The following is a 13,062-nucleotide window of genomic DNA, read 5'->3' on the forward strand; positions in this document are numbered from 1 at the left end:
TATATATATATATATATATATAATATATATATAATAAATAAATATATATATATATATATACGCGAGAAAGAAGCAACAAGAATGGATAGGTTTTAGTACGATCGTTTCATACAAGGACAGGTTTTATTAAAAGTTGCAAAGATTACAGCATATAAACGAGTCCCGTACTCATCAGCTAAAATACATGTAAGTTTAGAAATCTGTTTAATTATCTACATTACTTCATGAGTATAGCCTCAAACACTAGGATGTCTAGAGAACTTACATGTATTTTAGCTGATGAGTACGGGACTCGTTTATATGCTGTATCTTTGCAACTTTTAATAAAACCTGTCCTTGTATGAAACGATCGTACTAAAAACCTATCCATTCTTGTTGCTTCTTTCTCGCTTATATCACCCCACATTACTGTATTGTTAAATCAGTATAGTTTTTTTTGGTGCATCTAAGTTAGGTACCATATTCAAGTAAATTTTTTTAAATTAACTTGAATCTTTATTGCTCTTATATATATATATATGTATATATATATATATATATGTCTTATTCTCATTACATTAAATATGATGGCTGTAACATGAATGTGGTATATAGCCTTATTCCAGAACTGGTATGGTGATGGTAAGACAGGCGGTCATTAACAACATTCCTTCACCTTTTACTTTTCTTTCTTAAATTCTATTTCTGATTTGTTGCTGGTTTTCTCCTCCTTGAGAAAATTTTGTTCATAGCTCATTTTGGTTCCTTTTTTTAAATATTATTATTGTTTATAGTTTCTTGAAAGCCACAAAAATTGTCTTACATTTTTTTTTTTACTTTCGTCCTATGAAAACCATATTTTGATCTGTTTGTACATACGTGCCTACGTGTGTGCATAAAATATATATGTGTATGTGTGGGTGGACCAGCAACTTGAGATGTGATCATGTCCTTTCTGCTCCAAGTGCCAAATATTTTAGGAGAGTGATGTGTAACTTCATTTGTTTGAACGAATATGTAGTGTGTACTTGGTTTATCTTCAGTGGGCTTTATATAAAATACATGCACACATACATATATATGCATTTTTTTTCTTGTAGATAAATGCTGTTTTTGATGGGAGCAAATTGGCGGGCACCATAAAACGAATACGAATACATGGCTTCCGGTAGTTTATACATTATTTCTACATCTAAAATAACCAAAGTTGTTATGGTCAAACACTATTCACATTTTCACCCAATGTCTTAATTGTTTATGTGTATGAATAAAATCAAAATGTAATCACACTTTCGACTTTGCAAAACAAATAAATGAATAAATAACAACAATATTAACTTGAAACTCGTTTCAAGAGTGCCAGCATCATCTCTATTTTACGGGAATGCTTATAACTAGATTTAATTTTTAACTACTGCAGTCTATCTTCTATCTTCGTACCTGTCTTCTTACAGCTGTTTTTATGTCGAATTCTAAATAATCTGACCACAGCGCCTCTTTCGGCCATGTGAGTTATTTACTATAACAACGATGAAAAGCCACAACAAACCTGCTAATTAATTTCCTGAGTCAACGAAGAGTTGATTTCTTCCTCTCCTTATATTGAGTTGTCAGATAAACTCGTTTTATTTTATTTTTTCATTTACTTTATTCCTTACTTTTCACGAGCAAGTTTAGCAAATCAATTAATAATAAATTCTCCTTCAATATTTACAACTTCTTGTCAACGTTTTCAATGTCTTGACGGTAGAAATCACTGAGTCTTGACCCGAAGTCATTAAGCACGTTTTCAGCTCCTTATCATTGCTGTACGAAACTCTTCGCAGATTGTGGGAGAGCGACAGAAAAGGTTGATATCTAGAAGGTGCTATATCAGGGGATACGGTAGGTACAACTGAGCTCTTGAATAGTATTTTTGGACAAATTAACCACATTGGTGCGAGCGTTGTCGTGTTGAAGAAATACGCCGTGTTCCCGATCGGGTTGTTTTAGCTGGATTGCCTTTTTGAGCTGTGCATATTTACTGAACGTAAACTCTGCATTGACCGTGTATTTGTTTTCAAGCATTTCATAGTGGATAAGCCCTTCGCAATCCGACCAAACACATCATTGTTTTGCATGAATGCAGCTTTGGTTTGGCTCGAGGTGTTGCTAGCTTGTCCGGGACTCAGCCATTCTTTCCTCTACTTCATATTGACGTAAAGTCACTATTTTTCATCGCCTGTGATGATGTGGCAAGGAAATCTCTGTGTTCACGATTATCTTGGTATTGAGCGAGTAAACGGTTCGGAGCGTTTAGCACCCATGCGCCGAGCTTTTGGATCTTACCCAACGAGGAAAGTTAACGGGTGACGGTATCATGAGAGCATCCCATCTGCTGGGCCAATTCCTAAGTGGACTGGCGTGGACCCTTGTTAATGAGCTCGTTCAATCTATCCCGATTAAACTGAACAGGTCAGCCAGAACGCGGAAAGTCTGTGAGATCAAATTTCCTCTCCGTGAAAAGTGAAAACTATTTCTGTACAGTTCTTTCAGTAATAGTACCTTCTCCATAAACAGTACAAATGTCTAGAGCAGCTGTGGTAGCACTGGAACCTTGATTAAAAGCGAAGAGAAGCAAGCGTCGAAAATGCTCATTTTTTTCTACTTGGCGCTCCGTCGTCATGTCAGAAAAGAGGTAAAACTTATTCAAATTTCAAAAATGATAAACTAAAGTTGTAGGGAAGAATAATGTTAAAACCATGAAAAACAACAATAAAAATATTTTCTGTGTATATTCAAATAACACTGGAAAGAAACGAATGACGACTCAATATGTCAAGCTACCTGTTTGTTTGTGCAGGAAGGATTTAGTTTTTCATTAAGACCATAACATAGCAACAGTACCTAGATATGACATACCTATTTTTTCAGGGTGGCTATTTTGATTTATATTTTGGTAGTTAACAAAATGACTACCCTCTCGAGGTAGACTAAAAAAAACAAAAAACAAAAACATAGATGATATCATCCTGCTTCTCCATCTTCTCTTAATCTTCCTTTTCTCTTTTTTCTCTTTATCCTCCTTTTCTCCTTTTCCTTTTCTAGCCCAAAACTGAATCACTTCTGTATGTTATGGCGAACAAAATGCAAAAAATGCAAGGTACAATTGATCTAGGCCTGTAGCAATAAGTTACTCGATTATTTATCGTCAACAGCAAAAGGTCACCGTGCATACATCACTTACTTCAGATTTACAAACTGCGTTAGTAGATTCTGAATACACGCCATTGTTTTATCCCCCGTATTCCCTTTCTAAATCTACAGACTCTTCCCTAGTCATAAAAATCATATCAAGACGACTCTGCTATTTCTTGCTAAACAACTTCGTCTAACATGTTCACTTGTCATAAACTTATTTTATAGAAGAGAGTGGTCCTACCTTAGAGCTGAGTCCTCGGAATAATTTCGATTCACGGTTGAAGTAAGCTCTCTACATCCGCAGTCTTTACTCTCCTCCTGCTCTGGTTTTTAAAAGCATTGCCTTATGCCTAAAAAAGCTAATAATTATTATAATTATTAACCCTAAAAACAAGAATGTGTAGAGGAAAATAAACATTTCAGTAAGCGGAATCTGAAACAAAGTTTTGAATTCCTATTAAAATATTTATCATTTCACTTATTTTGCTAACATTTTCTTGATAAAAATAAAATATAAACATCACAAATCCTATTCTTCTTCCCCATCTCTCTCTCTCCTCCCCCTCTCTCCTCCACCTCTCTAATAATATAACTCATTAATCATGGATTATTTTTGTGGGTTGCAGTGAAGGAAGTGTTGTTGTTGACTTCGAAGTTTTGGTCAATGGAAGCAGTACTAATGAGCAATCTATTAAAGAGGAGTTCGTAACATCTTATAACAATTTGAATAACCCAGAGTTTGGTATCGATAGCCAACAAATTAATTTTACTGGTGAGTTTTCCGTCGTTTTATTTATTCGGAATCTTCCTTGGTAAAATCATGGGGTGACTTATCACCGATAAAAAATATCGTAAATGACACTTGTTTGTTGCAAAATTCTCGATGTGTGTTCTATAAAGTTTAAAATCGTTTCCATCTTGTGTTTGTGATTCAGTATAGGATTATCGTTTTCGACGATGAGCATCCTGCCTGCATTCTGCAGACACTAGTACCCTTTAATGCAATTGCTAGGCTGAATCAGTGAGGAAATGTGAGACAAGGCTAAACCATTAAATTGCAAATACAGTCCATCCGAGGTAATTTCGCGCGGCTTCCATCTACCCAATTTCATGTAGATGACTTGGGTTGACTCGAGGATATGGTAGGAACATTTACACAAGATGCTGCGAAGTGAATTCGAACTATGGATCTTATTGCGAAATGAACTTCTTATTCACTCAACCATGCATGCTTCCAGGTGAGATATGATAAGTAAAAGAATGACATGGAGCGCCTTATTACTCTGACGTACGATACAACACGATTTAGGTACGAAAAATCTTGGAAAACTTCGGTGGAGTATTTTACAATCAGTTAAGGTCACTATATGTTTCACCATATTTCAGAAATTAAAGAGATTTCAAAACCTTTGCACAATTTCACAAATGGAAACTGAAATAAAGTAGCTAGTCTGTTTCTTTAGTAACGAATATTTCTTTAAATTAGATTTTAAACTAAATTGGGAAAGGAATTACTATTGTTAATATTACTATTCATTGCATTGTTACATTTTATGATGCCACGCATTCATTTAATCTAAACAGAGTGATAATTTCCTCTAACTGATGAGGAGTCATTGACTGTTTTGTCAGTAGACTGTTATTCAATCGATTCAATTCCCTATATTAATATATTATATATATATGTGTGTGTGTGTGTGTGTGTGTGTGTGTGTGTGGTGTGTGTGTGTGTGTGTGGTGTGTGTGTGTGTAATTGACTAATCTGTTTTGTTTTTTTCTCAATGAAAAATCTTATGGTTCATTATAAAATTAAATGTTAAACATTTTCTCAGGTCCAAAAACTTCCTTGGGCTTGTGTTTGGGCTTGTGTTTATTTCCCTTCTTTTGAAGCATTAAATAAAGGAAAAACTGATTTCCTACTGTATAGGTCTGTCGCAAGTAATTTATCCAAACAATTTACTCATTGATTTTACATCGTAGCTGCTGATTACAGCGTTGAAAAATAGCATTTTGTGGTACCTGTATACCGCCATACTGGTCGTGTATAGACCTAGCCAAGGATGTTTAGATATTTGAGAAAAGAACATGAAATAGTACGAAGCGCTAAACTATAAGCTGGTTGTTCTGAAGCTTACTGACTCGGCCACCTGCAGCTATCACTATGTTTTATTTTCATCTTTATTTATACTTTTCAGATTCAATGTCATTGCTTGCTACACACTTGACTTCAAACTTTTATGATTCGTCGGACATTTCAACATCTAATTCATTACAACACCAAACTGCTGTTACGCAGGAAATCGAAACTTCTACATTTTCTCCTCAAGTGAGTTTCACAGGAGATAAAATTTCATCGTTTATCAGTGAAACGTTAATGCTTACAACAGAGCAACTGAGTGTCACATTGCCTTCTTTGTCTGTCAATCCTCCTCAAGACACGCCATCTTTCTTTATCAGTCCATCTCAAGTTACACCACCTTTATCTCTTACTCATTCTCAAGCTATTTCTAATACAATTCATTCACAATATACGACTCCAGATGCTACTAGTTTTTGGTTTGAAACTACTAATGAACCAATAACTTCAGTCATAAAAGCGAGCAGTTTATCGGAAGTTTTCCAGTCAAGTTCAAGATCCCATTATGAGTCATTGAGCATTGCAAGCAATTTGGAAGGCATAACTTCAAGTGTTATCGAATCCCAAGAGAGCTCTATTGACTACAAAAGTAACTCGAACATTAGTCCAGCTTCTCAAGAGACGGCAGCAGGTAATAAACTGTTTATAACTACTAGAACGCTAATATAGTAGTTGTTACATGTCTGTATCCTTGTTCAATTAAAATGAAATATAAAATTACATGACTAAATCCATATCCATGATGTTTTTGTTTAGAGTTAGACAAGTCCCCGTTCAGCAGATTTATGATAAAAGACACTCCAACTACGCCATTACATCTTATTACGGCTATATAGCAGGTGGTGCAGTCACGTAGTAGTGATGAAGTGAAAATACTATACTTATATATCTATCTCTCGATAGTCAGCTATACGCATATGCATGAATACATGCATACATATCTCTCTCGATAGTCAACATACACATATGCATGAATACATATATGTGTACATATATATATATATATATATATATATATATATATATATATATATATATATATATATATATATATATATATATATATATATATATATATATATATATATATATATATATTATATTATATTATATTAAATTAGGGATAAAACCACTATTAGGCAAATCAAACAGTGAAAATCATAAGCCAATACATAGAAATAAAATTAATTAAAAAATATATAAAAAATATATAAAAAATATAAAATATAAAAATCCAATTAAAATATTTAAATTAAAGTTAATATTAAAATAAATTATTTAAATTAATAAATTAAACTCATGAATTATAAATATATATATATTTTTTATTATTATTTTATTTAATTATTTATTGTTTTTATTTATATTTTTTAATATTTAATTTTTAATTTTTAATTTTTTTAATTTTTTAAAAAATAATTTTATATTTATTTATTTATTTATTTTTATAAACTATCAAAAAGTATTAAAAGTTTAATAAGATAAAGAGTAAAAACACTACGATCGTTTCATGCCCGTAACCAATTCGAATAACAATAATTTAAATTCAATTAATAATTCGAGTTATGGTTACAGTCAATCTTCAGGTTAATTGTAATATTTTAAGAAATAATCAAAAATATTTAAACAATATTTTTAAAGAAATAAATAATATAATAAATTTTCTTATAAAAAACTCTATTATCAAACTAGAAACTTAACGATTATGTCAAAACAACGATTATAATGTTAAATATTAATTTTAATTTTTAAGTATTAATTTTTAAGGTAAGAAACCCACCAATAATCTAATATCAGTAATAGTCAATATCTAATTACATAAATATTTTACAAAAAAAATGATTATTCATATTATTAAAATATAAAATATCAAATAAAATATATAAATGTATATAAATATATAATTAAGGTCTAAATAATCACTATAAATAAATATATATGCACATATAATAAAGACCTAATAAATTAATTTTTCATATTTAAAGATGAAATAGCTAATTTCAAAAATACAAACTAACCATCTTAAACTAACGCTATAGTAAATTAACTATCTTTATGTCTTTGGCTAAATAATAATTTACAAAAATCTTATCTTTAAAGTACTTAAAGAAATAATCAATTCGTAGTTATATAGTAACAAATAAATACTATAAATATATTTATCAATGGGAATAATGTAACTAGCAAATAACAATTTAAAAAGACAATATATAAGTTAAAATAATAATTATAAGAAATTTAAAACTACAATTAATGCTATTAATACATGTATATACATGAATCTAACTTATACAAACTCATATACTTGCTATCAAACAACATATCTATCGCTAAGTAAATTCTTACGAATAAACTTAAAGTTAATATCTAATAATTATATAGAAAATTACGATAATTGGATATACAACGATATATACATAAAAAAACAATAATATTATACCATAAGACTTATAAATATTAAAATTTAGAGATCTTAAATATAAATTTATACTTATCTTAGCGAAGTTTTGTAATGAACTAAAATTTTGAATCGGAAAACGTCTTTACAGCGTTTATAAGAATACTCGTGGAATTACGTTATTAGCAAAAAAAGAATAAATTACAAATTGAGATAGGGGTTGTGAGTGCAACCCACCATGGGATAACATATATCCAATATACTGCCAGTAAAGCACCCAACAAAGTTAATACATAAATGTTAAGAATTGCGATGCAATTAATTCATTTATTGCATTATATGAGCGAAGGTAAAATGTTTTACCACAAATTTACAATACAAAATAAGAAAATGGAGGATTAATAAATTATGTGAATGGGTATTATCTACTAGTTGATTATTGATTAAGGTGTATTTCTCCATTTTCTTATTTTGTATATATATATATATATATATATATATATATTATATATATATATATAAATATGTGTGTAGATATATGTGTGTGCATATATATATATATATATATATATATATATATATAGATATATATATATATATATATACATTTATATTCTTATCTATCTATCTATCTATCTATCTCTATATACATACATATACATACATACATACATACATACATACATACATACATACATACATACATTCCTACATACATACATGCATGTATGCATGCACGCACGCACACACATATGCATTAAAAATAGAGATATATATAACAATTACCAATTCAAAAATTAAAATTAAAAGTTTATTAGCATAATACTATATTATATTTTATAATAATATAATAAATACTAAATATTAAATATAAATTACATACAATTGTTTCGCTTCTTACCCATAATATAATTATAAAAATCCATTGTTTGTGGTCAAGAATCTCATCAGTGTAATTTTTTATACATGAGGATTCACAGATATATTTAAGGTCCCAGCGGTGAAAAAAATTATAAGAAAGTAAATACATTACTGTCTCTTTGTCAAAAAACAGGTAGTCTTCCACGTACTAAAGAGACTACCAAGAAGATAGATATAGCATCCGTATGAGTCATAGTGTTAAATAAACGAATTGCCGGATTTATTTTGATATTTCCTTTCATAGGGGTTACACCCATATGCCTTTGAATAACACTGTTTGCAAAATATCAAAAAGGAGTGTAAGTGTACTATTGTTTGCATTGGTACTGATGGTCAGAGATAACGAGAAGGATGTTAATATACAGAAGGAAGTGAAATACATTCGCAAACAATGAGGTACATTATATATAAACTAGTATAATCGTGTCGTTAAAATTGCCGATAGAAAATGGCACGTCAAGACAGTAGGGGAAACCATTAATAAATGTTAGCAAACTAGTAAATATATGTACATATAAAGAATTGAAGCAGTTGAAGAATCAGATACGATTGTAACGTCTTGCTTGAAAATATCACCTACATAATATATGTGTAGACACACACACACACACACACCACACACATACACACACATACACACATTCGGACACAAGCACACATGTGTGCATATACATATATATGTACATATAAATACACGCACATATATATATATATAATATATATATATATATATATATATATATATATATATTTGTTGAAATAGAAAGATGAATTTTCTTGTTACAGATTATTCAAAAGTTTAACCGATACCTGGGTAGCAAAAATCACAGCAGAAAAAAGCACGGTTGGAGATAAGACCATTTGGTGTTGCAACCGTGCGTTGGTGCGGATAATTGAAGTTTAATATTATTAGTGAATGGAAGAAATGGAGTTGAACGAAGATTGTACAGAATTCCTTTTATTACATTCTACACATGTTTCAAAGGCCACAAATTTCCAAATTCTGATTAAATAAGGGTACCATATTGTGGCTTTCTCTTCAGGAAAAAACAGGAATTCCGTTGTTTTGTTCTGTCAACGGAATTCCTGTTTTTTCCTGAAGAGAAAGCCACAATATGGTACCCTTATTTAATCAGAATTTGGAAATTTGTGGCCTTTGAAACATGTGTAGAATGTAATAAAAGGAATTCTGTACAATCTTCGTTCAACTCCATTTCTTCCATTCACTAATAATATATATATATATATATATATATATATATATATATATATATATATATATATATATATATATATATATATATATATTATATATTATATATATATATATAAGCATACATATATACATACACACATTTATACAAACATACATACATATCTACATAGAAACATATATACATATATATATACATGTGTGTGAGTGTGTGTGTGTGCGCGCGTGTGTGTGTGTGCGCGCGTGTGTGCGTGTGTGTGCGTGTGTGTGCGCGTGTTAAATAAAATGAGACAACAAACCCAAGGCTGTGTGGAATTTTCAGGACATTTTTAGAGAGAAAGTTAGTCTTACAGCTGTTTCTGGAATATTAGGGATATCCCTTCATCAGAGACCATGTGAGATCGTTAAATAGAGGGAAATAGTATAGTTCAAAATAAGGAGTTATTTTGAAAAAGGATGGAAATAAGAAGTTTAAAGGGAAATAAGAGAATAAAAGTAAAAATAAAAATATACGTAGGATGTTATAGTTGCAGTTCCATTATTCAAAGAAAGTTGTGTGTAGAAGTGGTAGAAATGCATCTTGCTCATCGTATATAAATTCCGATAGGAGTTCATATTTTCTCATTACAAATGGAAAGTGTTGAGAAGTAGACTCTATATACTGTTCATTCAAAGGGTCTTGTGTGAATGAAACTATGAGAATTTAGTGGTAGTATAAGTAGATAGAGTGGAGAGAAAAATATGTGCATGTTAAAATGAGGAGGATAGGTGAGGAAAGAAGAAGGAAAAAGTGCAAGGGAAAAGAAAAAAAAATGAAAAGAGAGCATTAGTTGGTGGTCAAGATATTATGAGCGGGCGGGAAAGGAGTAGGGGGGATTAAGAAAAGATAAGAATATAAGGAATGAATATGAGTGGGGAGTGAGAGGTGGGGATTATGTTTGAAAGGCACTAAGGTGGAGTGATAGGCACATAAAATGGTACAGTGGGGGTTATCAAAGTGAGTAGTAAACCTTAAAAAGGAAGGGAAGAATAATAAGATATAATGGTCAAGTTTCTAAAAATAGACAGATGGGTTTATTGTAGTGGGTAAATGTGATAGTGGGGGATGAAGAATCAGAGAGAGAAAGAAAGAAGTGTATATTGATATACGTACGCACACACACACATACATATACGTGTGTATATTAACTATTATATAGGCTCGCATACTTATGTACTTAAACCCATACGCATATATGCATATATATATGTATATGTGTGTGTGTGTGTGTGTGTGTGTGTGTGTGTGTGTGTGTGTGTATGTATCGTTTTCAGAAAAACATAAATCTGGAGATGACGCACACTCTAAGAAGTAGAGTAGTCTATATTTTTCCTAGTAAAGGCCGGTTTATGGGGTTAACTGGGTTTCCCGTCCATAAAAAGTTTAAGTTTATGGCATATCCTCAGACCCCAAGATCTGTTGGCCTGTGACATCTTTAATATATGGAGGGGAGAAGTCTGAATTAGCTCCCTTTGCCAATGACTATCGATTTCCGACCGTATTGCCATCGTTCAGCTGTGAGGGCAAACAATGGCGGATTATCTCCCACTCCCCAAAAGGCCAGCAGATGCAAACATGGCCCGAAAATCTCCGTTCTGGAGTTAAGTATAGCTCCTGGCTCGAGTGAGTCCCTTAGGATTCTCGTGCATTCGGATGTGCATAGCTTGCAGCGTTTCGTCCCGTTAATGTAGGGGCTTGGGTTTTCGAGGATTTTCCATGAGATCGAGTGTGGAACTCCGTCGTCTTTTAGTTGCCAAACGTGGCTGACCAGCGATGTTGCATATCTCCTTTTCGGGACTGTGAAGGAGGATCGATGGTGGGTAAAACGTTTCTTGAATGAATTTCCGATACAACCAATAGATTATCGTGGACGCTCGGTGTCGGTTCAGTACCTATTATTGTTGTTGTTGTTGTTGCCAATGTTGCTGCTGTTGTTGTGCTGCTGCTGTTGATGTAGTTGTAGCTGCCGATGTTGTTGTTGCTGTTGCTGCTGCTGCTGTTGACGCTGTGAACGATGTTGGTGTTGCTGCTGTTGTTGATGTTGTTGCTGTCGTTGCTGTCGCCGAAAATGTTGTTGTTGTTGTTGATGCTGCTGATGCTCATGCTGGTGATGCTGCTGATGATGTTGGACGCAACCACCACCTCCAGCGGCAGCACCACCAACAGCAGCCCCGGTACCAACACCAGCAGCCCCAATCTTGGGGTTAGTAGCCACCGCTCTTAATCACTACGCCACATGGCGGAGTGGTTAACAAACAAGATGAGGACAAATATCTGTCAAATGTAAATAATATACGTTATGTGAACGATAATAAGTTGAAAACAAGTGTTTAATATTTAATTTCATACATACAATTGTGTGTGTATGAGAGAGAGAGAGAGAGAGAGAGAAAGAAAGAAAGAAAGAGAGAGAAACGGAGAGAGAGAGAAGGAGAGAGTATTTCTTTATTCACCATAAGGTTGAGAAAAAGAGGGGACAAAACAAACGTTGGGGTCAGGGTATCGAATGAGACGAAACATATGAATAAACAAACAATTAAAATACATACAATTAAATGAGAATGAGTGAATAACAACAAATGAAGCGGAGGACGTGGTTGACCCCACAAACCACATACTCACACTGAAGACTTTGCTTTCTCCTTTTTCACATTCTTGATTAAACAGGTTCTTTCACTCGCAACATACTTGCTATAGACTTCCATCTTTTACGAAACACACTTTGCGACAGGCATTTCTCCTCCAGCCTTATTTTCCGTTTCATGTGGAAAACGAAAAAGTCGATTAGCTCGAGACTGGAGATAAACATGCCTGTTGCAATTCCTTTTACTCTCGTCTTCCACACTACTTCTTTCGCCATAGCAACTACCGAGAGAAAACAGGCTCGCTCCTCCCTATTCAGGGAGGTCGGCGGAACTATCTTCATTACAGATTCGCTCGACAGTTGTACTCTTCTCGAATGCGACAGCAGGTGTTCGACATAAGCCCAGAGTTCAGTCACCTTGGGGCATTGCACAATCGCGTGCAGGACAGTTTCACTGTCCCTCTCACATCTTGCACAAACCGGCGAAGGTGCACACCCATGTCTAAAGAGCTTATCTCGAACCGGTAAAGCTCCTCTGTAACATTGCCAGGCCAGGGACTTTTGGTAATTATCCATAGGCCCCGGACCGAATGTTCTTTGGAACAGGCTG

The 13,062-nt window shown here is 32.9% G+C and overlaps 1 protein-coding gene across 1 annotated transcript in view; it reads left to right on the top strand.

Moving 5' to 3' along the window:
- The window catches only part of LOC115209491 (mucin-17-like), a 178,771-nt gene that overhangs the window by 43,807 nt on the left and 121,902 nt on the right, over nt 1-13,062 (top strand). The window contains exons 6-8 of the mRNA XM_036501104.1: nt 1,080-1,147; nt 3,786-3,931; nt 5,355-5,927. Coding sequence (XP_036356997.1) covers nt 1,080-1,147; nt 3,786-3,931; nt 5,355-5,927 — 787 coding nt within the window. The remainder of the gene's footprint in view (nt 1-1,079; nt 1,148-3,785; nt 3,932-5,354; nt 5,928-13,062) is intronic.

The sequence above is a fragment of the Octopus sinensis genome, linkage group LG3 (genome assembly GCF_006345805.1).
Source record: "Octopus sinensis linkage group LG3, ASM634580v1, whole genome shotgun sequence".
NCBI classification, from domain to species: Eukaryota; Metazoa; Mollusca; class Cephalopoda; order Octopoda; family Octopodidae; genus Octopus; species Octopus sinensis.